Below are 20,111 nucleotides of genomic sequence, written 5' to 3' on the forward strand. Positions count from 1 at the left end.
CATTGCTTGATAGCTCATTGCTCTTAGCACTGAATAATATTCCATTGTCTAGATATGTACTATAGTTTACTTATCCATTCACTGAATGTCTTTCCTACTGAAAGACATCTTGGTTGTTTTCAAGTTTTGACAATTACAAATAAAGCTGCCATAAACATCTGTGTGCAGGTTTTTGTGTGGACATAAGTTTTCAACTCCTTTTGGTAATTACCAAGGGGTGTGATTGATGGACCATATGGTGAGTGTGTTTAGTTTTATAAGACACTTCCAAACTGCTCCGAAGTGGCTTGTACCATTTTGCATTGTTATCAGCAATGAACGTCAATTCCTGTTGCTAGCATTTTGTGTCAGTGTTTTGGATTTTGGCCATTCTAATAGGTGTATGGTGGTATCTCCTTATTAATTTACATTTCTCAGATGACATATGATGTAGAGGATATTTTCCTGTGCTTATTTTCTATTTGTATATCTTCTTTGGTGAGGTGTCTGTTATGGTCTTTGTCCCATTTTTTAATTGAGTTCTCTTGTTGAATTTTAAGAGTTCTTTGTATATTTTGAATATTAGTCCTTGATAATTGTGGCTTTTGTTCACAGTCTTTTGCATTGGTTTTCACAGAGCAGAACTTTTAAATTTTAGTGAAGTCCAGCTGATTAATTGCTTCTTTCATGAATTGTGCCATTGATTTCATATATTAAAAATCATCACCAAACCCAAGGTCATCTAGGTTTTCCCCTATGTTATCTTTTAGAATTTTTATAGTTTTGCAGATTACATTTAGGTCTGTGATCCATTTTGAATTAATTTTTGTGAATGGTGTGGTCTAGATTTATTTATTTTTTCCATGTGGTTGTCCAGTTATTCCAGCACCATTTGTTGAAAAGACTATCTTTTCTCCATTGTATTGGCTTTGCTCCTTTGTCAAAGATCAGTTAACATATTTATGTGAGTTAGTTTCTGGACTTTATTCTGTATGATTATCTATTCACTTGTTTTTTTGCTAGTACCACAGACTGTTTATTTATAGTGTCGTGAAGTCAGGTAATGTCAGTCTTCCAGCTTTGTTCTTTGATATTATGTTGGATATTTGGGATCTGTTTACTCTCCGTGTAAGCTTTAGAATCAGTTTGTCAGTATCTTCAAAATAACTTGGTAGAATTTTTATTGGAATTGCCCTGAATATATAGATTTAGTTGCGAAGAACTGACATCTTGAATCTTGACAATATTGAGTCTTCCTATCCATGAACATGGACTGTCTATTTATTTAATTCTTTGATTTCTTTCATTGGAGTTTTGTAGTTTTCTCTTAATAGACCTTGTATATATTTTGCTAGATTTATACCTAAGTATTTAATTTTTGGGAGTGTTAATGTAAATCATATTATGTTTTTAGTTTGACATTCCTCTTGTTCATTGCTAGCAAGTAGGAAAGTGATTGACTTTTGTGTATTCCTTATATCCTACAACCCTGCTATAATCACTTATTGGTTCTAGGAATTTTTTTGTCAAATCTTTCAGATTTTCTCCCTAGATGATTATGTCATCTATAAACAAACACAGTTTTATATCCCTTGCTAAAATATATAAATCTTTTATTTCTTTTTCTTATCTTACTGCATTAGCTAGGACTGCTAGAACAATAGTGAATATTGATAGTGAATAGTGAATAGTGAATATCCTTGCCTTGTATCTGATCTTAGTAGGAAGGCTTTGAATTTCTCACCATTATGATTCTAGCTGTTGTTTTTCTGTAGATATTCTTTATTAAGTTAATGAAATTTTCCTTCATTTCTAGTTCACTGAGGGTTTTTACCATGTGTTGAATGTGTGTTCAAATGTCTTTGTCTGGTTTGGGTATTAGGGTAATACTGGCCTCATAGAATGAGTTCAGAATTATTTCCTCTGCTTCTGTCTTCTGAATTGGACTGTAGAAAATTGGTATAATTTCTTTCTTAGATGTTCAGTAGAATTCACCAGTGAACCCACCAGGACCTGCTGCTTTCTGTATGGGAAAGTTATTAATCATTAATTTCTTTAATAGATATAGGCTTATTCAGATTCTCTCTTCTTGTTTGAGTTTTGGCAGATTCTGTCTTCCAAGTAATTGGTCTGTTTCATCTAGTTTTATTAAATTTGTGGTCAGAGAGTTGTAATATTCCTTATTATCCTTTTAATGTCCATGAGAGTTACAGTAATGTGTTCTCTTTCATTTGTGATATTAGTAATTTGTGTCATCTTTCTTTTTTTCTTAGTTATCCTGACTGGAGGCATATTGATTTTATTGATCTTTTCACAACTCAGCTTTTGGTTTTGTTGATTTTCTCTGTTGATTTCCTAATTTTAATTTTACTGATGTCTGCTTTAATTTTTATTATTTCTTTTCTTCTGCTTACTTTGGATTTAATTTGCTCTGCTTTTCCTAGTTTCCCAAATTGGAAACTTAAATGATTGATTTTAGATCTTTCTTCTTTTCTAATATATGCATTCTGTGCTCTACATTTTCCTCCAAGCACTTCTTTTGCTGCATTCCACAATTTTTGTTATGTTGTATTTAGCAGCTTTTATCTCACATAAAATGAAGTCTAAATCATTTTATTTGTCATTTATGAACATAGTTGAATTTTTTAAGTTTGTATAATATATATGAAACTCAAGATTCAGTATTTATAAGCAATGAATATTTTTCTCATTTTTTTTAAATTTTTTTTTTCAATGTTTATTTTTGGGACAGAGAGAGACAGAGCATTAACGGGGGAGGGGCAGAGAGAGAGGGAGACACAGAATCGGAAACAGGCTCCAGGCTCTGAGCCATCAGCCCAGAGCCCGACGCGGGGCTCGAACTCACGGACCGCGAGATCGTGACCTGGCTGAAGTCGGACGCTTAACCGACTGCGCCACCCAGGCGCCCCTATTTTTCTCATTTTTAAGAATAATTTGAGCTGAGTTTATGTTTCAGTTACACCCACTATAAAGAGTTAAAAAAATTTTTTTTAATGTTTATTTAATTTTGAGAGAGAGAGAGCATGAGCAGGGGAGGGATAAAGAGAGTGGGAGACACAGAATCTGAAGCAGGCTCCAGGCTTTGAGCCATCAGCAAAGAGCCTGATGTGTGGCACGATCTCACAAACCATGAGATCGTGACCTTAGCCGAAGCTGGTTGCTTAATTAACTGAACCACCCACGTGCCCCCCCACACTGTAAACAATTTTAAAACACATTCCAAGCACACAATTTTTCACATTAGAATAATTGAGTAATAGTTTAATGTGGTTTTTTTTTCAAAATTAAAAATTTATTCTGCAGAAGACCTTGTTAAGAGGGTGATAAGGAATAGACAGGAAAAAATATTTGTAAATCACATATCTGACAAAGGACTCATACACAGGATATATACTCTCATCTCAAAGCTCAGTGGTAAAAAAGTAAACAATCCAATTAAAAAAAATAAGCCTGCGGTGCCTGGGTGGTGTCAGTTGAATGTCCGACTCTTGGTTTCAGCTCAGCTCATGATCTCAGGTTTCATGAGTCTGAGCCCTGCATCTGTCTCTGCGCTGACAGTGCAGAACCTGCTTGGGATTCTCTCTGCCCCTCCCTCTCTCAAAAAAAGAAATAAATAAGCATAAAAATTTTAAAAACAATAAGCCAAAGACATGAAAAGACATTGATGTTCATTTTGTTGAAATCACAATGTGATATCGCCACACTCTTTGCCAAATGGCTAAAATAAAAAGTAGGGATAACACCAAGCTGGTGACGATGAAGAGAAACTGGATCACTTATTCATTGCTGGTTGTAATGTAAAATGGTACAGCCTCTCTGGATAGAGTCTAGATAGCAGGTTTTTTTACAGTACTAAACATGTTCTTACCTTACAACCCAACAGTTACATTCTTAGGCATTTGTCTCAGAGAAATGAAAATATGTGTTCACAAAAAACCTATATACACAAATGTTCACAGTGCATTTATTAGTAACAGCCCAAAATAGAAAATAATTGAAATGCCCATCAGTAAGTGAATGGTTAAATAAATGATGGTACCACCATGGAATACCATAGAATGCTACTTAGCAATAAAAACAAATAAATTATTGATGCAGGCTACTTTTGTATTTAGGTTACACATTTGGATATGACTATTCGTGAGCACAGGGGAGAAATGGAGCAGAAAATAATTAAATTAGAGGGTACTCTTGAGAAATCAGAATTGGAAGTTAAAGAATGCAACAAACAGGTAAATTAGTTAAAATTACATATTTTAAATTGTTTTAAAAAATAACTCCATAACTGTAAGCATCTGTTGTTCACATAATGTGGCTTTTAAGTAGAATACATACAATAAAAATACTACATAATTTTAATCATCTTGTACATACTACTTTAATTCATTTTTCTCATTTTAACTTTTTCCCCAGCTTTATTGACATATGACAAAAATTGCATATATTTGAGGTATACAACATGTTTTCCTATACATATACTCTGTGTAATAATTAACATGTCCATCACCTCAGTTATTATAATTATTTATTTTTGTTGAGAATGCTCAATATCTATTCTCTTGGCAACTTTCAAGTATACAAATACAGTATTACTAATTATAATCACTGTGCTGTACATTAGATTTACAGAACTTACTATCCTGCATGACTGAAATCTTGTACACTTTGACCAACATTTCCTCATTTTCCTCACTCCCTAGCCCGATGACCCTCTTAATGTTATTTCAAATACAGGTTTTCTTGTATCAGTATGTCCACGTATTTATCCTCATGTGTGCGTGTTTGAATATGTATAAAATATCTCTGGAAGAATTTGCAAGTAATTCTCTTCTTTGGTTACCTTTAAGGAAGGAACAGAGTGGGAAGGGGATTTTATTTTCACTAACTAGAGTTTTTTACCTCTTAAACATACTACCTATAAAACTATTTGTAAGACCATATAACACTTGTTGCTTTAATGTACCTAATTTTCCTTTCTTACACAAATGTGATTGAGACTTCCATCTCTTGTGTGTTTCAGGTATACAAAGAAGCTTCTTATTAAGCACAAGAATCCTGATGTTAATGTCTAAGTTATAATGGCATTAAGAAAAACACATTTTTATATTGGCTACTTTGGATTTATATGTTTAAAGCTTGACTTACTTGGATTGCAATTATGATTTAAAAATTATTTTTCCTTAGTTACATTAACATTACTCTTTTTAAAATTCAGATAGAAAGTTTGAATGAAAAATTGCAAAATGCCAAAGAACAGCTTCGAGAAAAAGAGTTTATAACACTACAAAATGAACAGGAGATAAGTCAACTGAAAAAAGAAAATGAACGAACACAACAAAAGATGAAAGAAATGGAAAGTGTAAGCAAATTATCTCTTCCTAAGAAACATACTAATATTATCTGAAGAGTGATATAAATCTTTATGTTTTAAACTGGTTGGTTTTAATATATAGAAGCTGTGCCATAAGTATTTTGGGGCTAATTATTTATGTCAGATACTAGTTTCTTTGATCTTTTTAAAATATTTATTCTGATGTTCCAATTATAGGCAAGGGCATCATCCTATTTATATTGCCTATAGGAATTGTCATAGTATCTCTCACATAATGAATTCACAGTATGTGTTCACTTGGTCAACAAATATTTATTGAGAACCTACTGTGTAGTAGAGCTGGAGATACAGATATCAAGATACACTCATTTATCCTTGAAGAACCCCATCCAGCGAATGAATGAACAGATAATAATTGTACAATATTGAGACTAAACACATTGAGTTAGTTGCCAGGTGAAGTTTCATGACTTCATATTATCAGTTTGCATGTGTGCTGAATGGTGAATTCTACCCACTTGCCTTTTTAAAAAGTGAATTTGGGGGCGCCTGGGTGGCGCAGTCGGTTAAGCGTCCGACTTCAGCCAGGTCACGATCTCGCGGTCCGTGAGTTCGAGCCCCGCGTCAGGCTCTGGGCTGATGGCTCAGAGCCTGGAGCCTGTTTCCGATTCTGTGTCTCCCTCTCTCTCTGCCCCTCCCCCCTTCATGCTCTGTCTCTCTCTGTCCCAAAAATAAATAAATGTTGAAAAAAAAAATTAAAAAAAAAAAAGTGAATTTGCTTCTTTTAATTTATTTGTTTTTTAAATGTTTGTTTATTTTTGAGAGAAAGAGCGTGCACATGAATGGGAGAGGGGTGGAGAGTGAGGGGAACAGAGGATCCAAAGTGGACTCTGTGCTGACAGCAGCAAGTTTGGTGCAGGGCTCAAACTCACCAGCCATGAAATCATGACCTGAGTCAAAGTCAGACACTCAGCTGACTAAGCCACCCAGGCATCCCAAAACTGAGTTTGCTTCTAAGAGCTCTCATGGGTGTTACTTTTTTTTGCTTTTAAATAGTATACTCAACTTTAAAACTTCATATATAGATCTTCATTGTGTTTATCTGTCTGCAGACAGATACTTTTACAGAAAAGACCCTAACCCATATGGATTAATGGTGGGTTTTGGTTATTCATGCCAATATATTCTCCATCTGTAAAATGGATATCACATATTAGTTTCTTTTTTTTCTTTATATTGTGTATTCTGCCATGTTATATTCATAATGATTAAGGATTATACAGCTTACATATTAGTCATGCAAAATGTACCATTTATCCCAGATTTATTAATAGTATTTTGTCATTTTCTTATCATTAAAAAGGAAGAGGCACCTGGGTGGCTAAGTCAGTTAAGCGTCCGACTCTTAGATTCGGCTCAGGTCATGATCTCATGGTTTCATGGGTTTAAGCCCCCCATTGTCAGGCTGATATGGAGTCTGCTTGGGATTCTCTCTCTCCCTCTCTATCTGCCTCTCCCCCACTCGTGCTATCTCTGTCTCTCTCAAAAATAAATAAATAAACAATTTTTTAAAAAAATAAAAAGGAAGAAAAACATTTTCTAAGTATCAATTTCATAGAAACTGATATTCATTGTGTGTCAAATTTTATAGAGATCAAGTTGGGATGGGGAAATCACTTATTAAAAGAGAAATCAGAGTAAGAAATAGGTTATCTATATCATTTCATTTTGAAAGCTACAAATATCTTGTGTATTTCAGGTTATGAAAGAGCAGGAACAGTATATTGCAACTCAGTACAAGGATGCCATAGATTTGGAGCAAGAATTGAGGTTAACTCGGGAGCAGATGCAGAATTCTCATACAGAATTGGTGGAGGCTCGTCGTCAACAAGTCCAAGCACAGAGAGAAGTAGAAAGGCTCTCAAGTGAATTGGAGGAAGTAAAGCAACTCTCTAAAGAAAAAGTAATCCCTATTCTAAATAATTTTACCTTACTAAAAATCTTAAAAAATTTTAACATTTACTTTTTTTTAAGTTGTAGATTATAGTGACTGTGTTGCACACACTGAATGTACTTAATGCTACTGAATTTGACACTTAAAACTGGTTAAAGTGATAAATTTTATGTTATGTATATTTTACTAATATTTTCAGGAAAATGTTATATTTAGCATAGCTTTGTAATATAACTAGGAAGTCCTTCAGAACTGAGTTTTAGCCAAACTAGTTTTCAATAAATTGAGTTACAAAGTATTTTTAGATTTTAAAGTGAGTTTAAGCTGTCATTTGAAAAAAAAATAATAATAAAGCTAATCTTTTTTGAGTAAAATTTTTACATTTGTAGCCACTCTTATAAGTGAAACTGACAATCTAAATTTATAACTGTTATGAAACCTATAGTTCAGAATCCTTATGGAGAGAAAGTGCTTTTAATAACAAGAACTATAATATAAATTGTATTTGGTAGAAGGTTAATAACTTTGCTTAAAAATACTTGGAGGGCGCCTGGGTGGCTCATTCAGTTAAGTGTCCAACTTCAGCTCAGGTCATGATCTCACAGTAGGTGAGTTTGAGCCCTGCAACGGACTCTGTGCTGACAGCTCAGAGCCTGGAGCCTGCTTCGGATTCTTTGTCTTCCTCTCTCTCGCCCCTCCCCCACTCGCACTCTGTCTCTCTCTCAAAAATAAACAAAGATTAAAAAAAAAATTTTTTTTAATACTTGGATTGTTATGCTTGGGTTAATTACTTAGACTTTGAGAAAAATGTGTTTATTGGTATTTCAGTAATGTTCCTGTTTTATGTTTTTTATTATGGTTACTAATACAGGAATTACATTAAAGTATCTTTACATTTAATGTTGGTAAACTTAATGTTTTTATTCACATTTCTGGTTGGACTAATAAAGAATATATAAGGAATTTTTTTATTAGAATATGTTGGGCATTTGGGAGTCTTCTAGGAAAAGGGGAGCTCTACTTTTATCTCATCTTTGTCTTTATTTGTAGTATCTATAGTACAATTGATTTGATGTGATAAGGTAAGCTCAGTTAATCAAAGTGAATGAAAGTGGGGAATTATTTAAAATGACAGTTTCTTTTCAAGTTTTTATTATATTTTATTTTTCAAGTTTTTTTTTTAATCCAGCTAGTTAACATACAGTGTAATATTAGTCTCAGGTGTAGAATTTAGTGATTCATCACTTACATACAACACCCAGTGCTCATCACAAGTGCCCTCCTTCATCCCCATCACCTTTTTCACCCATTCCCCTGCCTACCTTCCCTCTGGTAGCCATCAGTTTCTTCTCTATAGTTAAGAGTCTGTTTCTTGGTTTGCTTCTCTTTTTTCCCTCCCATATTTGTTTATTATTTAAATTCCACATTTGAGTGAAATCATATGGTATTTGTCTTTCTGTGACTTACTTAGCATGATGCTTTCTAGCTCCATCCACATCACTGCAAGTGGCAAGATTTCATTCTTTCTGATGGCTGAGTAATATTCCACTGTGTGTGTGTGTGTGTTTGTGTGTGTGTGTGTGTGTGTGTGTGTGTGTGTGTGTCCCACCACTTTTTTTACAGTTTTTATTTACTTAATTTGAGAGAGACAGAGACAGAGCAGGGGAGGGGCAAAGAGAGAGGGAGAAAATCCCAAGCAGGCTCCACATGGCCGGTGCAAAGCCTGATGTGGGGCTCGAACCCACAAACTGTGAAATCATGACTTGAGCCAAAACCAAGAGTCAGATGCTTAAATGACTGAGCCACGCAGGCACCTGATATGCCACTTCTTTTTTAATCAGTTCATCAGTTGATGGACATTTGGGCTCTTCCCATAATTTACCTATTGTTGATAATGCTGCTATAAACATCAGGGTGCATGTATCCATTTGAATTAATATTTTTAGGGCCTCCTGGGTGGCTCAGTCAGTTGAGCATCCGACTTTGGCTCAGGTCATGATCTCACTGTTGTTGGATTTGAGCCCTGCATCAGGCTCTGTGCTGACAGCTCGGAGCCTGGAACCTGCTTTGGATTCTGTGTCTCCCTCTCTCTGCCACTCTGCCTCTTGTGTTCGCTCACTCTCTCTCTCTCAAATATAAACATTAAAAAATTTTTTTTGAACTATTTTTTTATCCTTTGGATAAATACCTAGTAGTGCAATTGCTGGATCATAGGGTAGTTCTATTTTTAACTTTTTAAGGAACCTCCATACTGTTTTCCAGAGTGGCTGTACCAGTTTGCATTCCCATCAACAGTACAAGAGGGTTTCCCTTTACTCTGTATCCTCCCGAACATCTGTTTCCTGTGTTGTCGGTTTTAGCCATTCTGACAGGTGTGAGGTGATATCTCATTGTAGTTTTGATTTGTTAAATTGACAGTTTAAAATACTTCATCTCAGAACTCTAAATATATATTCTTTTAAATATTGTAGATCTTTTAAGTTAGGACAAAATCTTGTTTTTTTTATGTGTGGGCAGGGTCTTTGCTTAGAATTCCACCTAGCCATTTTTCATTAACCATATTCCTATTTGATCATCTATTGTTTCCAATTTTGGTTTCTTTAAAGGAGAAGAAGAATTAAAAGACATTTGTAAATCAGAGTATAACATCTCTTATATTTTACGTGGAGTTTCCCATAATATTTTACAACTATTTTGACTGCTTCTAATTGGGTAAAAAATGTTTGTGACTCATTCATTGACCTGTCTCAAAGCATAGAACTTTCCTTTAAATAAAAACTTTCTTTTTGCTTGTGTATCTCCTCCGTGTTCATACATAATATATATTAAAATTGCATAATTAGAATCCTAAGCAAAACTAGCATAAATAGGTTTGGATAAATACACAACTGACTCTTGATAAGCAAACAGTGCATCTGGTGAACAAAATGCATAGGCAGACCTTAGAGTAAACTGTTACCTGCCAAAGTTCAGCATGCTGTGGTTATTAATTTGCTTTACAGAATACATTGGTTAGTGAACTTCTATTACATTATGATAAACAATACACTAATACAGTCCCATTCATAGTCTCTTAAATGTCTAGATTTTAAAGTATACCATTTAATAAGTTAACTTTGTATATGAGTGTTTATATAGTATTATAAAAGGGTGAAGTACTTCCACAGGTACACACTATTGGTTTAGTTTTAATAACCAAATAAACAAGTGAAATAACTTTTCCTTAATATGTCATTTTTAAGGAAGCTCATGGAAACCATTTAGCTGAAGAATTAGGGGCTTCTCAAGTACGTGAAGCTCATTTAGAAGCAAGAATGCAAGCAGAAATCAAGAAATTGTCAGCAGAAGTAGAATCTCTCAAAGAAGCTTATCATCTGGAGGTAAAGAAGATGTAATTCGTTCTAGTACTGTCTGCTAAAGTGGGTTGACCTATCTGAACAAAAGTAGAAGTCTAACTTCTGAGTATTCATTATAGAATAATTCATTGTGGTCTTCATTTCTGGTAGCTTAATATAACTTCACATACACTGTGGAGTTAAGAGCTTAAATTCTTTAGGCAGGCAGCCTGGTTCCAAATCTTAGCTCATCACTTAGCACTTACGTGACCTTGAGCAATTAACCTCTCTGTCTGAAATGGGTATAATGTAATGTACCTCATAGAACTGTGTTGAGGATTAAATGAATGTAGTTAAAGTTCTTAGACCAGAGCCTGTCTCATCATCATCTTCATCATAATCAGTTATAATATAGCACTTGCCAAAACTAACTGGAAAAAGCAAACTGGAGATATTTAGTAAACAACATAAGCAGTTTCATGTGATATGAATCTGTAATGCTTTGCAATGTCCAACATTTGTTGTGATAGTAAGTTGAAAGGCAAAATTAGAACCACATACTTTTTATCTACTAGTATGTCCTGAACCTTTATACAAATGAGCACTGTTATCAATTAGAATAGCATTTCTTGTCTATTTAAAAACTACATTTGAGGATATACAAAATGTGTATTTTAGACCTAAATAACTTACGGAGTTCTAGTAAAGCATTTTTCTATATAACAAGGATTACAAATACGTTCATATTAAACTCCTTTCAGAGGAGTTTGGGACCATCTTTGTGAGGGATTGGTGGAGCTTGAAGTCACCACGTCTTGCTTAAATGGGTTTAGATTCAGATCTCTTTAAAAACATGGTGTCTGCCAAACAAAACACATTTGCAAACTGAATCTAGTCCCAGGCTAAGGGATTCCAACCCTTGGTCTTTAGAGACAAATGGAATCCTGTTGGATTCAGCATAATTATTTAATAAATATTAGTTACTCAACTAAGTGACCTTCGGTAATAACTAGTCCAGCTCAACTGTCTACCAGCAACTACTCTTTACACTTTTATTACGTGGTCTCTGTTCTACTTTTATTTATTATCCAGTTTTTTACTTTAAGTTTTGTAAGCCCTCTGAAATTAATTATAAGCAGGGAATACAAAAAATGAATTGTAAAAATTGGTTCTACTATTGCTATTTAATATTTGCTACTAATGTTTTATACGTATGATATAAAAATAAGAATTTGTAATGTTTTTATTCTCTTTGACACTTGACAGAGATTTATTTTTAAAGCATGTATATTGTTTGATTATAAAAATGAAGGAGTATGTCATTAAAGTACCAGTATAAAGGATCAATAATTTTTTGGGGCGCCTGGGTGGCGCAGTCGGTTAAGCGTCCGACTTCAGCCAGGTCACGATCTTGCGGTCTGTGAGTTCAAGCCCCGCGTCGGGCTCTGTGCTGATGGCTCAGAGCCTGGAGCCTGTTTCCGATTCTGTGTCTCCCTCTCTCTCTGCCCCTCGCCCGTTCATGCTCTGTCTCTCTCTGTCCCAAAAATAAATAAACGTTGGAAAAAAAAAAAAAGGATCAATAATTTTTAACAGCATTTAAAAAATTACAGGTTTCAGAATTGTCACAAAAGTCATTTAATTGCAAAACCCCTGATATTTTTGATAAGAATTAGATTTATTTTAAGTTTTTATTTTGGAAAATTTTGAAAGAATGGCATAAATCCTCCTATATTTAATTATTCAACTTTAGCAATTATCAACTTGTGGCTAATGTGATTTCATCTATAAGTATATTGACCATTTCTTTTTAAAAGGGAACACTTTTGAGAATGAAAAGGGGTGCAACTACACCAGGACACCAGGCATAAAACTCAGTCAGTCCTAAGCAAACTGGGAAATATGATCACTGCATCTTTAACCTCACTCCCTTTCCTCCACATCTCATTCTCTTTTGAAGCAAATCCCAGACATCATTATTTCATCAATAAACATTTCAATAGGTGTCTCTAAAAGATAAGGTCTATTTTTAAGAAACCTAGCCACAATACTGTTATCACACCTAAAAATTGACAATCATCCGTTAATATTATCAAATACCCGCTCATTGTTTGGATTTTCCCAGTTGTCTCAAAAATGTCTAGATAGTTAATTGGTTCAAATCAGGATCAAAAAACAGACCATGGTCTTTGGTTCACTGTTCTTAGGTAAATTTAAGACTATACGTTTCTTCTCCCCCTTTTTTCCTCTCATGGGTTATTTGTTGAGAAACCAGATGTTTGTGCCTATAAACAGAATTTACTTTAGTATAAGTGGAAGTGGAAAGTATTAGAATGTTTTTGAAACCAACTCCACCCTACTTAATTCTTTTCTTTTTCAATTTTGGGGCTGTGTAGATGATTTCACATCAAGAGAACCATGCAAAGTGGAAGATTTCTGCTGACTCTCAAAAGACTTCTGTTCAGCAACTAAATGAACAGTTAGAGAAGGCAAAACTGGAATTAGAAGAAGCTCAGGATACCGTAAGCAATTTGCATCAACAAGTCCAAGACAGGAATGAAGTAATTGAAGCTACAAATGAAGCATTACTTATTAAAGTAAGTAAACATATAAAAGTACATAAAACACATCAATGAAAAAGTGAATTTATGACTTATTTTCCCCATCCTTGTAGTTTATAAAAGAAAATATGACCAAATGTTGACCAGTTTGAATAAAAAGCATTTTATTTAGAAGACATTGGATGTAGGGATTATGAATATGATGATTATCAGATTACTATAGGAGAAATAATTTATAAATGTTCAAACACAAACTTAAATTTTTAAAAATTTATTTCTAATTTTTTGGTAAGAACATTTATGTTCTACTTACTCTCCTAGCAAATTTCAGTCATATAATACAGTATTACCAACTGTAGTCACCATGTTATGCTTATATCTTCAAACCTTATTGTCTTTTAGCTAAAAGGTTTTACTGTTTTACTAACCTCTCTTTCCCTCACTGCCCAGCAAACCCTTTTCTACCTGCTGTTTTTATGAATTTGACTTTTTTTTTAACTGTACATATAAAATGATTCCATGAACTATTTGTCTTTCTCTGTTTTATTTCACTTAACATAATGCTCTCAGGGTCTTTTCATGTTGTCACAAATAGCAAGATGTCCTTTCTCATGGCTGAATAATAATATTCATTGTATGTATATAGATACCATATCTTCTTTATACATTTATCTATTGATAAACACTTTGGTTTTTTGCTTATCTTGGCTGTTGGAAATAATGCCATCACTGAACTTGGGAATACATGTATCTTTTTGATATCCTGTATTAATTCCTTTTGAGTATATACCCCAAACTGGTGTTCCAGAATCATGTGGTATTTCTGTTTTTAATTTTTGAGGAAGCTCCATACTGTTTTCCATAGTGGCTGTGCAATTTACATTCCACCAACAGTGGACAAGGGTTCCCTATCTGCACACCCACACCAATACTTGTTAACTCTTGGGTTTGTTTTGTTTAGTTTTGATACTAGCCATTCAGACAAGTATGATGTCATATCTCATTGTGGTTTCGATTTGCATTTCCCTGATGACTAGTGATGTTGAGCACCTTTTCACATACCCTTTGCCTATCTGTATGTGTTATTTGGAAAAATATGTGTTCAGTTTCTCTGCCGATTTTTAATTTGGATTGTTTGGGTTTGAGTTATATGAGTTCTTTATATATCTCAGGCATTCACCCCTTATCACATACATGATTTGCAAATATTTTCTCCCATTCTGTAGGCTGCCTTTTCATTTTATTGATAGTTTACACTGCTGTGCAGAAGCTTTTTAGTTGCTTATATTTGATTTCAGTGCCCTTGCTTTTATGTCATATCCAAAAATTTATTGCCAACTTGATGTCAGGTACCTTAGCCCTCTGTTTTCTTCTGGAAGATTTATGGTTTCAGATCATAAATTTAAGTCTTTCATCCATGTAGAGTTGATTTTTGTGTATGGTATAAGATAGTGAAACAGTTTCATCGTTTTCTATCTGTCCAGTTTTCCCAGCACCATTTATACAGATACTATCCTTTCCCCATTGTATATTCTTGGCTTCTTTGTCACAAATTAATTTGCTATATATGCATGGACTTATTCCTGGACTATCTGGTCTGTTCCTTGATCTATGTGTTCATTTCTGTACCAGTACCACATTGTTTTTATTACTGTAGTTTGTAATGAGATAATGTGATGCTTCCAGCTTCCTTCTTTTTTCTGAAGATTACTTTAGATATTTGGGGTCTTTTTCGTTTTTATACAGATTTTAGGATTGTTTGTTGATATTTCTTTGAATAATGCCTTTTTGATGGAATTTTAATGGGGATTGAATTGAATCTGTAGATTGCTTTGGGTAGTATATTTATTTTGTATCCTGCAACTTCACTGAATTCTTTCATTCTAACAATTTTTTGATAGTTTTTAGTGTTTTCTATATATATTATCATGTCATCTGCAAATATAGACAGCTTTACTTCTTTCCAACTTGGATACTTTTGTGTCTTTTTCTTGACCAATTGCTCTGGGTAGGACTTCCAGTACTGTGTTGAATAAAAGTGGTGAGTGGGTATTCTTTTCTTGCTGCTGGTCTTACAGGATGTTGAATTGTGTCAGATGCTTTCTCTGCATCTACTGAGATGATTTAAAGATTTTTATCCTTCATTTTGTTAATGTGGTGTATCACACTGATTTTTATTTTATTTTTTTTGTAGATAGTGAACCATCCTTGCATCTATGGAATTAATCCCATGTGATCATGGTGTATGATCCTTTTAATAATGTATTGTGGAATTTGGCTTTTCTGCTATTTTGTTGAGGAATTTTGTATCTATGTTCATCAAGCATACTGGCCACTTTTCTTGTGGCTTCCCATCAGGGTAACACTGGCTTCATAAAATGAGTTTGGAAGGGTTCCCTCTTCTGTTTTTTAGAAGAGTTTAAGAAGGGTTGGAATTAATTCTTCCTTAATGTTTGATAGAATCTGCCAGTGAAGTCATCTGGTCCTGGACTTTTGTTTCTTTGGAAGTTTTTGATTACTGATCTAATTTCCTTACTATTAATTGGTTTGTTCAGATATTCTCTTCATATTGTCTTGGTAGAATTTGTTTCTCCTAGGTTGTCCAGTTTGTTCGTATATAAGTCTTTGTATCAGTCTCTAATGATCCTTTGTGTTTCTCTGGTAGCAGTTGAAATGTCTCCTCTTTCATTTCAAATTTTATTAATTTGGGCCTTTTTTTCTTGGTAAATCTAGCTAAAGATTTGTATATATATTTTTTACCACTTTAAAAGCCCTCTATCTTCAGTTTCATTGATCTTTTCTGTTGTCTTTTTAGTTTCTATTTCTGCTCTGATCTTTGTTATTTCCCCTTTTCTTAATTTGGGGCTTTAATTTGTTATTTTTCTAGTTTCTTAAAGTATGAAGTTAGGTTATTTGAGATCTTTCTTGTTTCCTGATGTAGATGTTTATTACTATTAACTTACCTCTTAAAAATATTTTTTCTGTATCCCATATGGGATACCATATTTTGTATCCCATAATTTTTGGTATATTGTATTTCCATTTTCATTTGTCTCAACATAATTTTTTTCTAATTTTTCTGGCCTCTTGGCTATTCAGTAGCATATTTTTTTAATCCTGACATAATTGTAAACTGTCAATTTTCTTGTAAGACTTGTATTGTGGCCTACCACGTGGTCTCCCTTGGAGAATGTTCCTTGTGTGTTTGAGAAGAATGTGTATAGGCCTTGTATGGAATGTTCTACAAATGTCTGTTAAGTCCATTTGGTGTTATGTGTAGTTCAAGTCGTTTTTCCTTATTGATTTTTCTGCCTTGATCTGTCTATCCATTGATGACAATGGGGTATTTAAGTCTTCTACTATTATTATATTTCTGTCTTTTTCTCCCTTCAGGTTTGTCAATATTAGCTTTATATATTTAGGTGCTTCTATGTTTTTTAGGACCATAAATATTTATGTAATATATTCTTTCAGATTGACCCTTTTATCATTACATAATGACATTCTTTGTCTCTTGTTACAGTTTTGGCTTAAATATTGTTTTTTCTGATGTGAGTAGAGCTACTTCAGGATTTTGATATCCATTTACATGGAATATATATATTTTTATATTTTTTATTTTTAATGTTTTTTAAATTTTATTTTAAATTCCAGTATAGTTAACATACAGTGTCATATTAGTTTCAGGTATACAATATAGTGATTCAACACTTCCATTCATTACCCTGTGCTCATTACAAGTGATGAGCATGTTTAATCACCATCACCTATTTTACCTATCCACCCACCCACCTCCCCTCTGGTAACCATCAGTTTGTTCTCTGTAGTTAAGAGTCTTTCTGGGTTTATCTCTCTCTCTTCTGTTTTTTTTTTTTTTCCTTTGCTCATTTTATTTGTTAGTTTCTTTTTTTAAAAAATGTTTACTTATTTTGAGAGAGAAAGAGCTTGCACATGCATGAGTGGGGGGCGGGTGCAAAGAGAGAGGGAGAGAGAGAATCCCAAGCAGGCTCTGCACTGTCAGCAGATGGGGACTCGATCTTACAAAGCATGAGATCATGACCAGAGTCAAAATCAAGAGTCGGACACTTAACTGAGCCACCCAGGCACTCCTTGTTTATTTGTTTCTTAAATTCCACATGAGTGTAATCATATGGTATTTATCTTTGTCTAACTGACTTATTTCACTTAGCATTATACTCTTTAGCTCCATTTATGTCACTGCAAATGGCAAGATCTCATTCTTATTTATGGCTGAATAGTATTCCATTGTAAATATATACCACATCTTCTTTATCCATTAATCTGTCAATGGACATTTGGGCTGCTTCCTTATTTTGGCTATTTTAAATAATGCTCCAATAAACAGAGGGGTTCATATATCCCTTTGAATTAATGTTTTTGTATTTTTGGATAAATACCCAGTAGTGCAATTGCTGGATCATAGTGTAGTTCTATTTTTGGCTTTTTGAGGAACCTCCATATTGTTTCCACAGTGGCTGCACTGGTTTGCATTCCTAAAAACAATGCAAGAGGGTTCCTTTTTCTCCACATCCTTGCCAACACTTGTTTACTGTACTGTTGATTTTAGCCACTCTCATAATTGTGAGGTGATACTGCATTGTGGTTTTGATTTGCATTTCCCTGATGGCTATTTATGTTGAGCATCTTTCAATGTGTCTGTTAGCCATCTCTATGTCCTCTTTGGAGAAGTGTCTGTTAATGTCTTCCACCCATTTTCAAATTGGATTAGTTGTTTTTTTGGTGTTGTATAAGTTCTTTATATATTTTGGATACTAACTTTTTCAGGTATATCATTTGTAAATATCTTCTCCCATTTCATAGGTTGCCCTTTAGTTTTGTTGATTGTTTCCTTAACTGTGCAGAAGCTTTTTATTTTGATGAGGTCCCAATAGTTTATTTTTGCTTTTGTTTCCCTTGCCTCAGGAGACATATCTAGAAAAATAGTGCCACAACTGATGTCATAAGATTACTGCCTGTGCTCTCCTCTAGAATTTTTACGGTTTCACATTTAGGTCTTTAATCCATTTTGAGTTTATATTTGTGTATGGTATTATAAAGTAGTCCAATTTCATTCTTCTGCATGTAGCTGTCCAGTTATCCCAGCACTGTGTGTTGAAGAGACTTTTTCCCCATTGCATATTCTTGCCTCTTTCATCTGAAGATTAATTGACCATATAATTGTGGGTATATTTCTGCCTGCCTTCCTGCTTTCCTTCCTTCCAGAGACAGTGTGAGCAGGGGAGGAGTAGAGAGATTGGGAGAGTGAGAATCCCCAAAGCAGGCTCCATGCCCATCATGGAGCCTGAAGCTGGGCTCAAGCCCATGAACCACAAGATCATGACCTGAGCTGAAACCAAGAATCAGATACTTAACCAACTGAGCTACCCAGGCACCTTGGATATATTTCTGGGCTCTCTGTTCTGTTCACTTGATCTATGGGTTTGGTTTGTGTGTGTGTGTGTGTGTGTGTGTGTGTGCCAGTACCATACTTGTTTTGAATACTACAACTTTGTAGTATGTCTTGAAATCTGAGATTATGAGACTTCCAGTTTTATTGTTCTTTTTCCATATTTCTTTGGCTCTTCAGGCTCTTTACTGATTCCATACAAATTTTAGGATTATTTGTTGTAGTTCAGTGAAAAATGCTATTGATATTTTCATAGGATTGCATAAAATCTGTAGATATCTTTGGATTGTGTGGACATTTTAGCAATAGTTATTCTTTTAATCCAGGAGTATGGAATATATTTCCATTTCTTTGTGTCATTTTCATTTTCTTTCATCAGTATTCATAGTTTTCAGAGTCCAGGTCTTTTACCTCCTTGGATAAGTTTATTCCTAGGCATTTTATTATTTTTTGTACAATTCTAAGTGGAACTGTTCTCTTAATTTCTCTTTCTGCTACTTTATTAGTAGTGTATAGCAATGCAGTGGATTCCTGAATATTGACTTTTGTATTCTATGACCTTACTGAATTCATTTAGCAATTTTAGTAGGTTTTTCATGGTCTTTAACATTTTCTATATATAGTATCTTGTTATGTGCAAATAGTTAAAGTTACTTCTTTCTTACTAATTTGGATGACTTTTATTCCTCATCTCATTACTATGACTATGACTTCCAATACTGTGTTGAATAAAGGTGTTGAGAGTGGACATCTTGTCTTGTTCCTGGTCTTAGGGGACACGCTGTCAGTTTTTCACCATGGAGTATGATGTTAGCTTTGAGTTTTTGATGTATCGCCCTTATTATGTTGAGCTATGTTCCCTCTAAACCTACTTTGTTGAGAGTTTCTATCATGAATGGATGTTGTACTTTGTCAAATGCTTTTTCCTTGTCTCTTGAAATGATCATATGGTTCTTATCCTTTCTAGAGTTGATATGATGTATCACATTGATTTGTGAATAACAAACCACCCTTGCATCCCTGGAATAAATCCAACTTCATCGTGGTGAATGCTTTTTTTTAATGTATTGTTAGATTCAGTTTGTATTTAATATTTTGTTGAGGATTTTTGCATCTTAAGTTCATCAGTGATATGGACCTGTATTTCTCTTTTGTTGTAGTGTCTTTGTCTGGTTTTGGTATCAGGGTAGTGCTGGCTTCATAGAATGAATTTGGAAGTTTTCCTTCCTTTTGTATTTTTCGGAATAGTTTGAGAAGAAGAGGTGTTAACTCTTCTTTAATGTTTGGTGGAATTCACCTGTGAAGCCATCTTGTCCTGGACTTTTGGAGTTACTGGATTACTGGTAATCAGTCTGCTCAAATTTTCTATTTCTTATAGGTTGAGTTTTGGGAGGTTATGTGTTTCTAGGAAGTTCTCCATTTCTTCTAGGTTGTCCAGTTTGTTGGCATATGATTTTTCATAATATTCTCTTATCCTTTGTATTTCTATGGTGTCAGCTGTTCT

General features: G+C 34.1%; 1 protein-coding gene across 7 annotated transcripts in view; it reads left to right on the forward strand.

The window, feature by feature from the left end:
- CCDC18 (coiled-coil domain containing 18) overlaps positions 1-20,111 on the forward strand; it is a 115,609-nt gene that overhangs the window by 77,070 nt on the left and 18,428 nt on the right. For all 7 annotated transcript variants that reach the window (XM_040471002.1, XM_040470998.1, XM_040471003.1 and 4 more), the window contains 5 exons: positions 4,116-4,232; positions 5,216-5,359; positions 7,092-7,295; positions 10,529-10,666; positions 13,015-13,215. In XM_040471002.1, the coding sequence (XP_040326936.1) occupies positions 4,116-4,232; positions 5,216-5,359; positions 7,092-7,295; positions 10,529-10,666; positions 13,015-13,215 (804 nt within the window). The remainder of the gene's footprint in view (positions 1-4,115; positions 4,233-5,215; positions 5,360-7,091; positions 7,296-10,528; positions 10,667-13,014; positions 13,216-20,111) is intronic.

Source organism: Herpailurus yagouaroundi, unplaced genomic scaffold (genome assembly GCF_014898765.1).
Source record: "Herpailurus yagouaroundi ecotype Mexico unplaced genomic scaffold, PumYag 77, whole genome shotgun sequence".
Lineage (NCBI taxonomy): Eukaryota > Metazoa > Chordata > Mammalia > Carnivora > Felidae > Herpailurus > Herpailurus yagouaroundi.